Source organism: Schistocerca piceifrons, chromosome 3, assembly GCF_021461385.2.
Source record: "Schistocerca piceifrons isolate TAMUIC-IGC-003096 chromosome 3, iqSchPice1.1, whole genome shotgun sequence".
In the NCBI taxonomy this organism is placed as follows: Eukaryota; Metazoa; Arthropoda; class Insecta; order Orthoptera; family Acrididae; genus Schistocerca; species Schistocerca piceifrons.
Window position 1 is genome coordinate 598725183 of NC_060140.1, and position 18534 is coordinate 598743716.

The 18534-nt window shown below is 36.3% G+C and overlaps 1 protein-coding gene across 1 annotated transcript; it reads right to left on the reverse strand.

Moving 5' to 3' along the window:
- Positions 1-14967: 14967 nt before the first annotated feature.
- LOC124788873 (chondroitin proteoglycan 2-like) lies at positions 14968-17602 on the reverse strand. The gene is made up of 4 exons (XM_047256156.1): positions 17592-17602; positions 15550-17519; positions 15295-15484; positions 14968-15142 (listed from the first exon to the last, which is right to left on the reverse strand). The coding sequence occupies exons 1-4, from the start codon at positions 17600-17602 to the stop codon at positions 14968-14970; spliced, it is 2346 nt and encodes a 781-aa protein (XP_047112112.1).
- Between the last annotated feature and the right edge of the window lie 932 nt (positions 17603-18534).

Consider the following 18534-nt stretch of genomic DNA (forward strand, 5'->3'; position numbering starts at 1 on the left):
CTTTCGACCTGTTGTTATTTTACATATTCTGTCTGTTTCTAATATTTCCCATCGATTTACCAAGAACAGAGCTATTTATGCTTATAAAATGGATTTTCAAATCCGTTAGCTCGGTTTATCACATATCTGTAATAAAGTGAACGTAATTTACAACAAATTTGATTGTACGAGTGACAAGATTCTATGAACTTTTATGAACTTTAATTCGAGACTTAACTATTGTTTATGATTTCCATAATGTGAAACAAACTTTTTCCCTTATTTAATGTTGTTATTAGTTTTTATCTTCCTTTGGTGCTAATGGTAAATATTCGTGTAATCATCAAGTATGCTTTTATGACAACCTAAATCTAGTTGTAAAATTTAACCTTTCTCATTATCATCTGTTCTATCTAGCATTTTTTTTTCAGTTTTACAATTTCCTGGTTCGAAGCATTCGGAATTTTTAAAAGGTGAAAACTGAGACATAGCTCAACTATGTATATTATTTGCTTCCAAATATGCAATATAATTCGATTCTCTTTCTGGTTAAATATTAATCCACACTTTTGTAGTTTGGTTTAGATTATCTATTAATACATTGTGAAATTCGTCTATAAATTCCTTTCTCATTAAATCGTGGTGCACTAAAATAAGTCTTAAAAAAAGTCTCCAAAATTTTCAAAATATTAAAAAATCACATTTATAACAAAATCTTGTATATTCATCAAAATTTTTAAACTAGATTTGCACAAATATATCTAAATAAGAAACATAGGATTTCATACGTATTGAATGAAAACCTTAATTATAGCTAATTTTGTTCCTTATTATATTTCTTTGGAATAGATGCACTTGTACGGGTATAATTCTTTTCGAATTGTTACATCTAGTTTCTGATTTAATACATATTTTTATGTTTTTCTGAATTTTTCCTTTGAAAAATTTCTAAATAATTTATCAATACTTGAAATCATAAATGCAAAAATATCCATAAATTTTAAAGTCAAACCATTCTCAAACATATTACTAAAAAAAATATTTTTGTTCATTACTTGAAATTCTGTCAATATTTTCATATGAATTGCCAATTCTTCAAGAAACAAATGAAAATTGTTATTTGTTACATTATGAACATAAACTGGAATTAATTTGGGATTTTGATATTTATAATTACAATCTCCAAGTGTGGCATTTGTTAATTGACAATGGTCTCTTACTTTTTTCTTCTTCAGTATATTCTTCTTCACAAATAAGACAAGTATTTAAATTTTTAAATAATTTTATTTTCTATAGTCATTATCATTATGATCATAGATTTTTATATTTTTTCGATATTTTTTTAACATTCATCGAATTTTTCTGATACATCTTTCCTAATATGTGTTATGGGCTTTTTATAACCACCATTACATTACTTGACACAAAAACTAAACGAAAATGTCTCATATTTCGATATTAATTAATTCATGCTTTTTCAGGATTGGTTGGCAAGTGTTAATATCTCTAAAAAGACATTCAAAATGTGCTGAAATTGCAAAGGCACCCAATATGAATGCTTAAAATTTTCAAATTTAGTTTTTTTAACTTTTGCAGGCATATCTAGTTTTATTTCTTCATGTTCTTTACGTTCGTTTTTGTGATTACCTCATTTTTGTTGTGAATGGAAATACCTTAAATAACTATCACAAGAATAAATTTAATGTCCATTTTAGTTGATTCTGAACTAATTAATCTGGATAGATTTTCTTCTGTGATCACTGACAACTATTTTCTTTTCCAGTTGATAGAAGATTAACATGTTTGTCTTGTTTACTCATATGGTAAAGTGAATATAAACGAAATTTTCAACTAAAGCATAAGTATTAATGAAAATACTTGATTTCTTTTCAAATACTGGAAGGCTGGTTAATTCTTATTTTTCCAAAAATATCGTCTCTTTCTACCTCAATCATCCTGTATTTACATTTCGATCTGCAGTCTATAAAGCTTAATTTATTGAATAAAAAACTTTTATTTGTACATTTCTCATTAATTGTCTTTAAATTCTTTTCGAAGATTGATATAAGAAGCACCAGAAATTAGAATATGTCTCTAATTACTTAATTAGAAACTATTTATAAAAATGAAAACCCATTAGTTGTTTCCTTTGCATTTTTTCCATTTCAGTTAATAGTGTATTAATTATTTTTTATAATAATCTTCTAAATCAGTTGTGTTAATAAGACTTCTTTTACAAGCAAATTCTTGTATTTCATTTTGTCTTTTAAAATGAGAAGAAGAAATTTCGTATTCCTGTTGACCACTCTCCTTTCTTTTAAAATATTGTTCAATTAAGTTATTAGTTCTTATTTAAAATGATTTAAAAGTCCTTGTGGTTCATCAGTATTATCCTCATTATTGATTTCATAAGTCATTATTCTTGATTGCAAAGTAAAGCTTTTCTGTTAATTTGTTTAGGTGATTTTAAAAAATGAATACCAGCTAGAAAATTGTAATGATGCAAATTTATAGTCTTTGTTGCTTGATTTCTTGATATTTATCTATTAAAGATTTTTTATAATAATATACATTTCTGATATTACCATCAGATCTTTTGATCAGATCAATTAATTTTTGTTTGTTAAGTTTACAATAATTTTTAACCTTTTTCGTTTCACAAATTTTACAAAGACTTTTAATCAAGTAATTGTGTTTATTAATATTCACCTCAGACTTTTTGATAGGATTGAATAAATTTTGTTTATTACATTTAGAATATTTTTTAATTAAATTTTTAAATTTCATGAAGTTCTATTGATGATTTCTTATTCAATTCGCAACGTTTATTATTAATATGGTCACCAGGATTTACTAAAAGATCGATTAATTTTCTTTATTAAATTTGGATTAATTTTTTTAAATATCTCATTATACAAATTGTCTGAAAGTCTTTTATATTTTTAATTCATAGTTCTCTTTTCTTCTTTCATTTTATATTAAAATAATCAATAAATACCAAGGGACATTTTCTAGTTGCATATATATAACGATTTTGTTTTCAATAATTTTCTAAGTCACTATAAAGTGATCCAACTTTTTCTTTAGAATAGTTTTCTGAGTTTTGAAATAGCTGAACTCTGTGGTGAATTTTTTACTTTTTGTTTATATAAAAATAAGATTTTTAAAAATTATAATGTGTAGTGTTGAAATGTACCTTTGCGTTTTTAATGAAACTTTCAGTCATTCATGTGGATAAATACAGTCTATGACAACTCACTTATAAGGAAAAATCTTTATTAGATTTTTATATTTTTAAACAAATGTGAATCTACTTCATTGGTGTAGTACACTATCTGGCAGAAGTTATTTATAAAGGAAAATATTCCGTAGATGTGTATCATTTTTCAGTAAATGAGAATGTCATTTGCCATTATAGATAAATTTTAATCTGGAACATACAGAAAACATAAAGTTTTGTTTTATGTCAAGGAATTCTTAAGAAACATACTTTTTCCGCAACAAGCAGAATATCATCTCTACTTAGCAAATTACTGATGGCATAATCGAAGCAAAGATAGACACATTGCCAACATCTTCCTGAGTACTGTACATATGCCAGGTAGCTCCAAAGGAAAGGAATGGAGGAGGAAGCTACTTATAGAATTTCTTACAGAGAATTATTTAATTATCGTTATGAGTTCATTTAAATGTAATAGAAGAAGGGATCTGGAAACATTGGACCATTTCAGACAGATTATTTAATGGTAGGGCAGGAGTTCCAGATCTACATTTTAAATGATAAGACATACATAGGAAATTAAGGAGATGGGAGCAGTAAGAGTTGAAAGCACTGTAGGTTGTTCAGAGTTTCAAATGAAGCATTAGACAATGTTTGATTCAGATAGGGGAAACAAATACACTGGAAGACGAATTGTTAGCTTTGAGAGATGAAATAGTTCAGGTGTCAGAGAATAAAATAAGTTGATATGCAGAAATAATTTTTTTTCAAAATCTTTTTATATATGTAGATCACATACATGTATAGGAATTCAAATTGTTACCATGAACCTTAGGTTATCATCTTCATATTTGTTTTTCCTTCAATGCTCTAAAAACGTAATTTCTTCTATGGCGATTGTACCTTTTCTTGTGTATTCATATGTGTATAGAAGCAGCCTCATCTTAAGCAGTTTCTCTCTTATACAAGTTATTGCATTATATGGTTGTTAATGGTGTAGCTTGATTTTGTTCGACCTGCGTCTAATACGAATATGGTTTGTCAAAAAAAATTGTTGTAGCACTTTAAACTTGCGTATGATTCACATTCATGTCATATTAATATTAAATGTTGACTTTGTGTGTTAGATTCTGGCATTTTTAGTAAGAGTCACAGGTTATTTACCTTGGTATTTGTGTCTCCCTCAAACACTGTAAACCTAAGATTTGTTTGTAAAAAGGGTTACTCTAATGAAGTTTTCTATTTATTTTTAATTCACAGATTTGAGGATTGCCACATCGACAACTAACACTAGACTAGATGTCATATTTAACTTTTTAGGTACATGAACTAGGCAATTACAAGATTTTAAATCATTGTTCCATCACTTGTTGGTAGAATGACATAATAATAAACTAAAAACACCATACGGCTTGTGTTTTACTCGATTAATTTATTGACATTAGTTAATTTATTAATTTATTGCCTTTAAAGCCATTATCGGAATTTAACTCAATATTTGCGTCAAAAAAGTTACAATTACTAACCAACAGTGGGGTTGCAAATAAAATTACTTTCCTTAACTGTGATAATTTGTATATTAGAGAAAAAGATAGAGACATAGCAACTAGACTAATTGTAAATAAAAACAGCTGGAGGCTGCAGAATTCTGACTGCACTTTTACTGAGAAAATTTTTCTTTTAACTAACAAAGGCCAAAAACTTAACCTATTGGAAGCCTGGAACTGAACACATATCCAGTCCACAATTCTGATTTGATCTTAAAATAGCAAACACAACTCAATACATCACATCTCCTAAATTCCATGTAAAATTCTAGGTTTCCATTACCTCCCACACTGTCTATTCCTTCCTATTCCTCCAGTATCCTGTGTTTGTTGATTTCTTTTTATTTTATTTTTATTCCGTGTGGGCTTGCTGTATAGCCTTGTGATAAATCAGGGATAGCTCAGTGAGGAATAGGCTAATGAAGGTTTAGCTTGGAGTGTGCGTTGTATGATGCCATTTTATTCTGTGGTTAGTTGTTCCTAGAATACAGTTCCCATTCAGTTATGATGACAACAGTAAAGGATGCTGGCTATTTTCACGTAAGTTATTTCATATTTATTTAATAAGTCATCTACAGAAGTAGCATGTTTAACATGAGGAATAAGCGTTATAGATCGCAAAACTTTTCGCTTTTGGATATTTCAAGAATGGCCGATGCTGAAAACGTGTTCATGAGCATTGTAGGAAACACGAAAAGTAATCCAGTTTAATGCAATGAAAAGATTAGTGCAAAATATTTACTAAACATGTAAAGTACATCCATGTAACATAACGAGCTATATAGATATTAATTAAAGGATTAGGTATTTGTTTTCTGACCAATAAGTGATGCTTCTAAATATCCGAAACCATGGGAAAAAATATACAACAGTTTCACTTCACACGCAGTTCCATACAGCTTGTCAACATGGTAGCTACAACGGACATACAATTTTGTCTTATGGAATTAAACATGTAATTTTTTGAACAGGAAAGGTAGCAGAGGTTACAGACTGGTGGTGACCGATACATAGAATGTATATTCCAAGTTCCATACAACGAATTAAACTATTTGATAAAGTTGTCAACTGAAGGACTCCACAGTCAAATTCAGATGTAACATTTCTAGGCAAGATAATGTTCAACGGCACATAGCTGTACACTGAATGATGAACTGTAAATAGGCACCTAATGTAGTAGTAATTGCAAAATGCAGTGTACTCTGTGCAATAGTTGCTCTTTTCTGAGTCTCCAAAACATAGTGACAAACCTGAAATTGTACAGATTCATTTGACTGGTAATTCTGAGAGGTGTTACTGGACAGATTCATGTTGAATTTCCGACTAAAAATTATTAATTAATTACAGCAACAATCAGTGGCGTAGAGTAAGAGTGTCTGCTGACTTATTGGACCCTAGTTGTGTATCCAGGTTTGCAGTTCATTCTTATTTCAAGAAAAAGACATCAATATTTGTAATGAACGAATGTAATATTTCTTGTACTTCTGAGGTAGAAATTTATCTGTGGTACATATCCAAACTGGACGCTGTTGTTTTTGTATTTCACATAAATGATTGTGGAACATGAACTACTTCATACAAAATTGTGGCCTCTGTAGTCATCTGTAGAAGTTATATGTAATCTTAGAGAGAGGAAGGGGTTGTAACTGGATACACAATACCTTCACTATGTTGTTTTCTGCAATCATTTCAGCTTCAAACTCTCAATTCTGTTTTCAGAATAAAAATACCTAGGTTCAAATGTGAAACAACTAGCAAAGTCACATGACATGCTTTCAGTATGAATCTATGTAGCATGACAAGAGATAGAGAGGGCAAGAACAACTGTATTAGTTTAAAAAAAGCAAAACGCTTAAAATGAGGATTAGAAAAGAAAAACAAATTATTAAAGAACAAAATGATATTAAACTGTGTACATTTGTTTATTTTTTCATTTAATTAGAACAGGGAACTGAAATATTTAACAAGATGGTCTCTTCTGCATGTTTTCCACTGTCATCCACATCCTTTAATTATTCTGCTGGTGGTCGTCTTGTCAATATCTTCAAGTCTTCAAGTGAGAAATGGCTATCGCCAGAGGCGCAGTATCTGTGTGTCAGCAGTAGCTAGTTCACTGATGGAACAGTGCTGTATCTGAAAGAAAGAAAATTACACAAGAAAATTTGTGTGACAGTTTAAGTGAAATTCAAAAACGTATCTTACCATCTACTCCTTCCACATGCTATGATCATGTAGATTCAATAACTAAAGATTTCATTTACCAACCCTCTTGTAACACACATGTAACTATTATTTATAAGGAATATGGGTGTGCTTATGAGGATAATACTAATAACTAAGAAACACAACTGATGTATTCTACACCTGAGGAAGTATCATTTTTTCTTTTCCTTTTTATTACGGAAAAGGTACTAACTTTATTCTTATTGCTACTGTGTTAAATTTAGTATGAGGAAGCACAAATAGTTTACATGTTTATGGGAATATTGGTTGCTCAGAGACAATTCTGTTGTTCTGCAGCATTAAGGAGCTCATGGAGTTAATATTTTCACTTTTTTTTCGTTTGACATCACTGGCTGGGAGGCCCCTTACAGGGCAGGTCCAGCCGCCTTGGTGCAGGTCATATTACATTCGACGCCACATTGTGTGACCTGCGCGCCAGATGGGGATGAGATGATGATGAAGACAACACAACACCCAGTCCCTGAGTGGAAGAACTCCCTGACCCAGCCAGGAATCGAACCTCGGCTCCTTATGACAGCAGTCCATCACGCTGACCATTCGGCTATCAGGGCAGACAATATTAACACTAAAAGATGAAAAATTGTTGCAGAATGGTAGATAAGAGTGAACAATATTTTGTGCTATGATATCTGTTGACTGAGTGAACTTGGAACATAAGCGTTAAATCAAAGATTTTGTTACATGAAAAATCGCGATATTTTTGTCTCACATGAAAAATATGTTAACACAAATAGCGACAGAGGCTGGCGTCCATTTTTGATTTGGTTGGGTCTATTTTGGAACTGTCTGCTAAATAAGACGAAGTAAATCTTTCTAATACTGCAGTGACTGTAACAACACCAGGTAAAAGACACTATTTTGGCACAAGTTATCATTTTATGCAGCTAGTTTACAAAGACAGTAGGCTATATTATTCACGAAGTACTGATATCAAATGTATATTACTCCAAGGAAACAGTATATTTTAGGAATCAGTCTCAATTTGTCAGTCGTGTGCAAGAGTACCTCACTTACAACAACTTAAAGCCATAATACACATTCCTCTAACAAACAAAATCTAGACATAAATTGGCCATCATCTAGTCCTCAAAATAATTCGGACGAATTCTCCTCTTTAATCTCACAATCAATTCTGATAAAATATCTTTATCTCTGCCTCATTCTCTAGCTATTCCCTCTATCGCCTGAACTTTGTATCCTGATAAACTAGTTAACCTGGCTGGCATCTCCAGTTAACCTGTTCCTCATTTATACTCCAGTTAGGTGCGATGCCAGGTTTGTACAAAGTGTTTCCTGTGGTATTCAATGAATTTAGGTTAAGCAGTTGTTAACAGGAGTTTGTACAGTGGACCGTATGTAGTCCACATACTCTACTGTCACAATTATTAATTCGTTCTTTTAACTGGATTCTGTATCTTGAAGCAGTCTTGTGAAGTACTAATTTTCTTTTTCTTTTATTGGGTTTGCTTATTTAATGTAAAAAGTAGCATAGGCAGTTTTTGAGTTCAGTTTTCTTTTTTTCCTTATATATTACGTTTATATTTTCCGACTGTTCTACTTCTTACTTCTTAAATTGACCTATAAGTGCATCATCAAAGGTGATGTCCATTGTGTGTTTGTGTCTCAACCTAGAAGACTACCATGTTTTTCAATGTTGTTTGCAAACACTGTAACTTCATTGCCAATAATAATCAGTTTAAGTCTGTCTATGGCTTTGTTGGCAAAAAATGGTTAACTGTATAGATTAATCTTTTAGAACATATGCACTATAGTTCTTTTAATTTATTATTATGCTGTTCTGCCAAGAAGTGACAGAAGAACTTGAAAAATTTGCCATCACGGTGCAGAGGTTGGTCTTTTATTGTAGGCTATTGAGATACAAAGCAAAGTTGACACAACAGATTAGGTTTAACAAACAGTGTTTGCAACATAAAATGGCGCCGTTGTACATCACCGTAAAGTCAGGAGGAACATCTGCCTCTGCAAATAAACTCATAGCAGGCCCAAGGTATTAGAGGATAAAGGAAGAAATGAAGTGCAATCACGTCCTTTGCAACGTGATCGAATAGAGTTAGGTTAATGGGAAGGTCAAGTCAACTGGACCTTGGTTGTAAGTTGTAATGGATATTGTTTCCTGTGTCTTCCATCAGATAACTCAAGAAACTCTTCAGCCCAAACCAATTAAGTTACTAAAGACGACTGAAAAGCTAAAAGCAATTCTTTTGTTTAGTTCCAGAGGTTTGAAATGTTTTACTGCTCATTTTGTTTATCGATTATTTGTCAGTTCAGTAACAATTTTAGGGAAGCTAAATACATCATAACAGCTCGAAGTGTTATCTCTGCACAACAGATTGATATATTTGTGATTAACCTTAGTTAAACAGTTTTTCACTGTCTTAGAAGAAAGAAATATGTGGTTAGCTTAACTGGACACCATAGCTGTTAGAGTATGATCCAGTTAACTCCAATATAATTCTTTACTTTTATAATTTATAGATCTTCTTATTTTCACAAATATTTTACATAATTCGGTACAGTAATTGTGATAAAATGTACTTTAGATCTCTTTATATAAATCATAATTTCTTACTTTCCTGTGCCACGAATTTTGTTATTGATATCACCACAATGCAGTAAAAAATGCAACCATCCTATGTTGCCTTTTATGGGCCTTTCTAGTCCTATTGCAACACAGCTTGCATCAGGTAGCTACTAAATCATCATGGTCAGACACTTCTTATCTGTGACATATGAGGCCTACTGAAACAATTTCATCTGCTTTCGCTCCCTCGAATATCAGCAAAGGTTTCAAAGACACCGGAGTAATGTTTCTCAGCAATGAAACATTGTTTGTGTTCATCTGTGACAGACCAGACTTTTGAGCCATCTAAGAATTAAAATTGTTTCAGAAAGCTGCTATTACAATTTCAGCATTATTTCTGGCATCTTCTCCTGTGTCTGCTACTGATTCAGTGCCTTCTACATCTAATACTTTTGTTGGTAATCACATTCCTTCTTGTCCTCAGGACCAAGAACTCCAAGCAGGATAATTAGTGTTTCTGAAGTCTTGCTTCCATATCCACATTGTGGTCCCTAAAAAGGAGATTGGCATTGGCGAAAGAAAGGAGAATCTTTTATTGTTACAAGTTCATCTGCAGAGGCCCACCTGGAAGACTAAACTTCTGCCAGAGAATCAAAGAAAAATAATTAAAGAAACGTTTTCCATAAGATCGGGATTGATTGCCAGATGAAAACAATCACTTGGTATTAGAAAAATCTGGCTGTTCTTTGGACAAAGACATTGAGGAAGATGACGATTTTTCAAAAACTAAAACTGTTGACTTCATAACTGTTAAATTGTATGGACTAAGAAAAGACTCAGTTTCAATTTTGTTGGTGAGTTTGAGAAGTCTCTTCAGTCTGATGCTCAAGTGGCACATATGTTCCAACAGATGTTCTATAACAGATGATAATGCATATGTTACTGCTGTTGATATTGTTACAAAACTTTCTCATCCCTTTCGATACTTACATCACAGATTCATTTCAGTGTTCATTTTAGGTGAATATCGTATTTACTAACACTGTTTTTATTTAAAATTTCTAATAGTTCTATTTCATTCATCAACGGCTTACAACTGAATGTTGCTGCAATGAACTTTTACAATGTTTTAAAATTAAAAGTAAGTATATTTAATAAATTTCCTCTGATTTTATTGCCTAGACCAGTTAACCTTACTAGCTAGGCCCAGTTAGGTGAAGTGATCACTTTCAAAGTTAGTTAGTTGCCTCAGATTTCACAGAAATAGAATGTAATACGGATTCCTTGGGCACCACATTGTAAAGAAAAATTATAACTCACATTTCCTATGTAACCTGGTGTTATTGAGTTACATAGATGATGATTATGACAAATTTTTAAAAAGTGAGCCAGTTAACCTAACTCTACTCATCTAAAAGCGATAGATGTAACTGCTGCATCGAAGTTGCATCGATATGATTTTGATGGTTTTGATGGTGACGTTTATCAGTATGTTTGGGTTTATCTTCATGATATATTCTTGTTACAGAACAAGGAGTTACCTGTGTTTAGTGCTGTGGATCCACCTAATAATCCTAAATTGCAAACAAAGGCTTTCCCAACATATAACTAGCCTGTGGGACTTTGTCATTTCGACAAATGAACAGAAGGTGCTTTAGAAAGGTTTTTAATACTCTCCATTCCATCCTCTATCAGAAAAGCAATTAAATGTGATGAAAGAAGATACAGAATAAGCTTTAACTAAAGACATTAAAACAAAATATCTAGTTACTTATGGCCTAAAAACAGGAAGAACATTTGAGTGTATTACCTCACAGGCTACTGATTTTTGCACCATCGAAACCATCAAGAGAAATTACACAAGCAAGGTACCATTGTCACAAAATCACATAAAGGCATTAGTATTTTACTTTTGTAGAAGCCTGATCTTGTGGAAAAAGTTAATGCTTTCCTACTGGCCCCACTAAATTATTTAGATATGATATTAAATGTGTAAATAGTTCATGCAAAACCATATTTTCTGATTTTGAATCGAAGCTATTAACTAATATGAATGCAGTTCCTTTCAGACTGTATGGGCTTACTAAACCACACTCCTAGAAATTGAAATAAGAACACCGTGAATTCATTGTCCCAGGAAGGGGAAACTTTATTGACACATTCCTGGGGTCAGATACATCACATGATCACACTGACAGAACCACAGGCACATAGACACAGGCAACAGAGCATGCACAATGTCGGCACTAGTACAGTGTATATCCACCTTTCGCAGCAATGCAGACTGCTATTCTCCCATGGAGACGATCGTAGAGATGCTGGATGTAGTCCTGTGGAATGGCTTGCCATGCCATTTCCACCTGGCGCCTCAGTTGGACCAGCGTTCGTGCTGGACGTGCAGACCGCGTGAGACGACGCTTCATCCAGTCCCAAACATGCTCAATGGGGGAAAGATCCGGAGATCTTGCTGGCCAGGGTAGCTGACTTACACCTTCTAGAGCACGTTGGGTGGTACGGGATACATGCGGACGTGCATTGTCCTGTTGGAACAGCAAGTTCCCTTGCCGGTCTAGGAATGGTAGAACGATGGGTTCGATGATGGTTTGGATGTACCGTGCACTATTCAGTGTCCCCTCGACGATCACCAGTGGTGTACGGCCAGTGTAGGAGATCGCTCCCCACACCATGATGCCGGGTGTTGGCCCTGTGTGCCTCGGTCGTATGCAGTCCTGATTGTGGCGCTCACCTGCACGGCGCCAAACACGCATACGACCATCATTGGCACCAAGGCAGAAGCGACTCTCATCGCTGAAGACGACACGTCTCCATTCGTCCCTCCATTCACGCCTGTCGCGACACCACTGGAGGCGGGCTGCACGATGTTGGGGCGTGAGCGGAAGACGGCCTAACGGTGTGCGGGACCGTAGCCCAGCTTCATGGAGACGGTTGCGAATGGTCCTCGCCGATACCCCAGGAGCAACAGTGTCCCTAATTTGCTGGGAAGTGGCGGTGCAGTCCCCTACGGCACTGCGTAGGATCCTACGGTCTTGGCGTGCATCCGTGCGTCGCAGTGGTCCGGTCCCAGGTCGACGGGCACGTGCACCTTCCGCCGACCACTGGCGACAACATCGATGTACTGTGGAGACCTCACGCCCCACGTGTTGAGCAATTCGGCGGTACGTCCACCCGGCCTCCCGCATGCCCACTATACGCCCTCGCTCAAAGTCCGTCAACTGCACATACGGTTCACGTCCACGCTGTCGCGGCATGCTACCAGTGTTAAAGACTGCGATGGAGCTCCGTATGCCACGGCAAACTGGCTGACACTGACGGCGGCGGTGCACAAATGCTGCGCAGCTAGCGCCATTCGACGGCCAACATCGCGGTTCCTGGTGTGTCCGCTGTGCCGTGCGTGTGATCATTGCTTGTACAGCCCTCTCGCAGTGTCCGGAGCAAGTATGGTGGGTCTGACACACTGGTGTCAATGTGTTCTTTTTTCCATTTCCAGGAGTGTACATAGGTAAGATATATCCATCCATTCATTTTTATCTCCATTCACTGCTCCATCTAATAAACTAACTACAGTATTGGTCACCTTAACTAAAACAAACTTAAACAGCCAACAGAAAAATACCCTGTTTTCAAAGTAAATTGGTATGGAACCCATAAATTTCAGAGATCCCACCGCTGATATCAGTACACAGAGGCATTGAATCAGAATTTATAGAAAAACTGCTCCTACAGACACAATAGTACCTTCCTGGTCACAGCACCCAGTAACACAAAACCATGCAACTTTCCACTGAATGGTGCACCAAATCATATCCATTCCTATGTTCAAAGAGGACGCCAAAGCAGAGTTGTACACAATAAAATTTATTGCCCAACTGATAGCTGCAGTCCTGCCCTGACTGAAAACATCTCACACAGAAAAATAAAATTGAAAATAATACCCATCCTCAGTGCTCCATTGATGACCCTTGAACGGCTTACAGGAAGAGGTGGACGTAATCGACAGGGCTTTAGTGTACAAAATCCATCTCCGGTAACTCTTCCTTAATTAAGGTTGGCTACAGCGGCAGTATGCCCAACGACTTGTTGAGTCCATGCCCTGTTGAGCTGCAGCATTATGCCGGCCTAAAGGAGGTCTGACACGATATTATGCAGTATACCATGACTTTTCTTACCGGTGCATTTATCTGATTCGTGTTCTTGGAGGTATAGAACATGTCTCATTTTTATTGTGCTGTTACAACTACAAATTTTTTCACCGAATTTGCCTCCTATACAAATGGAATTTATTGCATAATATGATTTTTACTGGTATATAAACTTTTATTTAACCTGTGCCTGTTGTACATGTAAAAAACTTCTTTGGGTGCTATAACTCTGAGAGGTTGCCTTTTATTCACCTTTGTACGATATTTACCTTTTATATTCTTCCTGTACATTAGATGGTGACATTTTTACTATCTATACTACGTAATGTTCTTGGCATTAGTGTTTTGTGCAAACATATTAAGCTTTAAGATTACTTCGTAAAAAAGCTTTTTCTAAGGCGGACTTAAGTGTTTTGTGCTATTTTGTAGATCTGAGGATAATTGCATCAGCAAGTAAAACTAGTCTAGTTAATAAATATTAATCTTTATATGTGAGCACAGTCTAGGTTATTAAGATATTTTTCAAAATAATTTTACATTTCAACAGTTTACGAAACATCGCCTCCTACTTCTGTAAAAGTGTCATGCATTACTGAGGATCAAAGATGTAAAAGACAAGGCATAGTAGAAATCCATGAATATGAGAGGAGATGCTGAATTTAACTGATGAAAGCGGAAAATATAAAAGTACACCAAGTGAAGCAGGTGAGCGGGAATACAGACATCGGAAAATGAGATTGGCAGGAGGAATGCAATGGCTAAGCTCGAGTCACTAAGTAAAGTGAAGTCTATAGAGGTACATATAACTAGGGGAAAACCACGTACCACTTACAGCAATAGTCAAGAGAAGCAGTTATATGAATATCATATGCAAAGAAGGGAAAGCTGAAATGTGGTAGAAATATATGGACGATAGATCAAGGGATATGCCATATTATAGAAAGGGAAGAGGAAGTAGATGAAGATGAATTGGGCACACAATACTGCGAGAAGGACTTGACAGATGGTTGAATGACATAATGACATTTTAATGACTGAATATAAGTGACATACAGAACCATTAAGACTAATCATGAAATGTTCGCTTTCAGAATGCTAAAATAAACCTGCACTCGAGATATATTACTTGTTCTGAGAAGATCAGCTTGTATGATGTTTATATGTCCAAATACTTTACGAAGTTATGAGAATGAATGTAGGAGAAGCATACATCTATAACGTGAGTATTAATATGATAACAAAGGTTTAGTCTTTAGGAGCCTATAGAGATGGATGCTAATTTAGTGGATACTTTCGGTTATGAATGCTGATTATGATATCTGTATAAAAGCAAAAATTTATAGCACATTTCAGTTGATCTACAGACATATTTGTATATATCTGACGTGTTGCATCCATGCCAATGAAGAGGGAGTTTATTAGAATTAAACATATGACTTTATTATGCGTTCTGAAAGGAATGTGTACAATACATAATCACATAAGCACAAAAATTTTTAACATAATATACAGTTCAAATAAATAAATGCACTTTTCAGTGATTCACAACCAGTACAAGAAGGCCAGTCAAAAGCCTGTAGTTTTACACACAAATGCAGTCACCCAGACATATCCAGATTATTGCTACATCTTCTACAATATACAGTACTGTTGGTTTTATATGCAAGATACTGGGCAATAAGGACTAGATCATAAGCACGGCATGATCCCATTGACTTGTAGGGGTCTTGATCACCTGACCCTATGGAGCTCTTTGGTTCTGCAGTAGTTGGTGTAGCTGATGTTGGACCATCTGTAGAGGCATACTTGTTGGTCAAGCTGTAGATGAGCTAGACGCTACAGTTGATCCTGATTTACTTGCGCAGCCAGCACGGTATGGCCAGTCACATACTTCCAGAGTAGGGTTGAAGTGGAGTCCAGCAGGGCAGTCGAACGTCACGGGTTTCCCATGGTCACATTTGCAGAACTGACTGCAGTTTGAGGCATGTGGAAGGTGCTTAGCAATTGAAGTCTCATCTTCATATATTGGGCATGTGCCGACAGCTGGACAGTCTCCTGGTGGAGGAGGCTTAGCTGTTGAGCTTGATGCTGGAGTTGATGCTGATCCACCTGTGCAACCTGCATCATCTGGCCAGTCACATACCTCCAGAGTAGGGTTGAAGTGGAGTCCAGCAGGGCAGTCGAACGTCACGGGTTTCCCATGGTCACATTTGCAGAACTGACTGCAGTTTGAGGCATGTGGAAGGTGCTTAGCAATAGAAGTCTCATCTTCATCTATTGGGCATGTGCCAACAGCTGGACAGTCTCCTGGTGGAGGAGGCTTCGCTGTTGAGCTTGATGCTGGAGTTGATTCTGATCCACCTGCGCAACCTGCATCTTCTGGCCAGTCACATACCTCCAGAGTAGGGTTGAAGTGGAGTCCAGCAGGGCAGTCGAACGTCACGGGTTTCCCATGGTCACATTTGCAGAACTGACTGCAGTTTGAGGCATGTGGAAGGTGCTTAGCAATAGAAGTCTCATCTTCATATATTGGGCATGTGCCGACAGCTGGACAGTCTCCTGGTGGGGGAGGCTTAGCTGTTGAGCTTGATGCTGGAGTTGATTCTGATCCACCTGTGCAACCTGCATCTTCTGGCCAGTCACATACCTCCAGAGTAGGGTTGAAGTGGAGTCCAGCAGGGCAGTCGAACGTCACGGGTTTCCCATGGTCACATTTGCAGAACTGACTGCAGTTTGTGGCATGTGGAAGGTGCTTAGCAATTGAAGTCTCATCTTCATATATTGGGCATGTGCCGACAGCTGGACAGTCTCCTGGTGGAGGAGGCTTAGCTGTTGAGCTTGATGCTGGAGTTGATGCTGATCCACCTGTGCAACCTGCATCTTCTGGCCAGTCACATACCTCCAGGGTAGGGTTGAAGTGGAGTCCAGCAGGGCAGTCGAACGTCACGGGTTTCCCATGGTCACATTTGCAGAACTGACTGCAGTTTGAGGCATGTGGAAGGTGCTTAGCAATAGAAGTCTCATCTTCATATATTGGGCATGTGCCGACAGCTGGACAGTCTCCTGGTGGAGGAGGCTTAGCTGTTGAGCTTGGTGCTGGAGTTGATTCTGATCCACCTGTGCAACCTGCATCTTCTGGCCAGTCACATACCTCCAGAGTAGGGTTGAAGTGGAGTCCAGCAGGGCAGTCGAACGTCACGGGTTTCCCATGGTCACATTTGCAGAACTGACTGCAGTTTGAGGCATGTGGAAGGTGCTTAGCAATAGAAGTCTCATCTTCATATATTGGGCATGTGCCGACAGCTGGACAGTCTCCTGGTGGAGGAGGCTTAGCTGTTGAGCTTGATGCTGGAGTTGATGCTGATCCACCTGTGCAACCTGCACTATCTGGCCAGTCACAGACTTCCAGTGTAGGGTTGAAGTGCAACCCATCAGGACATTCAAACAGTACAGGAGCTGCGTGATCACATTTGTAGAAAAGTGAACAGTTTTTGCTGTCTGGTAGATGGTCTGTGTGGTCTACTGGATCTACTGGCGGACAGTCCCCTACAGGTGATGCATGGACGGCAGCAGTAGCAATTACGACTAACACGGTCGTTAATACACTTTCTGAAATAGAAGAAGTGTCAACATTAATTATCTTTTGCTTACAGACATTCTGTTTGTTAAAATTTATTATAAACTGACAGCTTACTTCACACATAAGACTGAATTTTCCATAGTTTGACTCAAATAGAATATCATACTGGAATTGTAGTGGTCTTTGGGTGCTAAACCAATATTTTTTGCCCTCTGCTGTTATACTGGTTGCCACTTCATTTATTGTCCTAACACAGAAGTGAATTTTTTGCTAATTTTAATAAATAGATGGTAAGAAACTTAAACAAAATGGATAATACCCTATGCCCATATTACACCCTATGCCTGACGTCCTTCTTGGTTTATAAATACTTATTGGTAATTATTTCTCCGTACATTCCTAGAACAAATGATACAGTTTGTGTATGGTTTCAATGAAGCGATAACAGATCATTTTCTTTAAACAAAAAATTCCATGACCATGGCTCCATAGTACATTGGAAAACTACTGGAGTTGTATGTTTTAATTCTGGAGTCCCAACAAGGTTTCTCATGATACACTTGCCCTCTACAAAGGACAAAAGCTGGTGGAGGATGACGTGCAGTTGATGAGAGGTTTCTTTTATTTACTGGGAAACATTTATGTTATTGTAATGACTGTACGAATGGACTTTTTTGTGTGTAGAGTCATGTACTTTTCCGTCAGGAAGAAGTTTTATTTCGTTGCCAAACTAACTCGTCAGGCTGTATTCGAAGATAGCACATTGAATTACTCTTCCCATTACAAAAATATCAACTCTAACGCTATGTTAATCCTATTATATATTTCTCTTGCAGAAAAAGAATGACCTGTCGTTTGTGTTTCGCTGTGAACCCGAGATCAAGTCCGTGAGAAAGTTTGGAAACGTGTTTGTTGATGCAAATGCGAATCATGCCAATTGCTGAGTTACTATTCATCGTGTTTAAATTCACGTCGTTACACACAATTCAATAATTTTTTATGAAATGTAGTAAAATCCAGTTATGTAACACTGAATGACATGACTGAACATCTAATTCTTACCAGGCTGTTGCAACATTTACTTGCTAAAGTAGTGTATCTTACAAATCCGGAAATATTTTTCGGCTATTTTCTGAGACCACAACCTCCCGGTACCCAACGCTTTGGGGAACAGTTATACGCTTATCTGATAGTCATAGAATCTCCTAGTGGGAATATGAACAGTATAAGGGAAAGGATAGATTGCTTCTCACTGTAAAGAT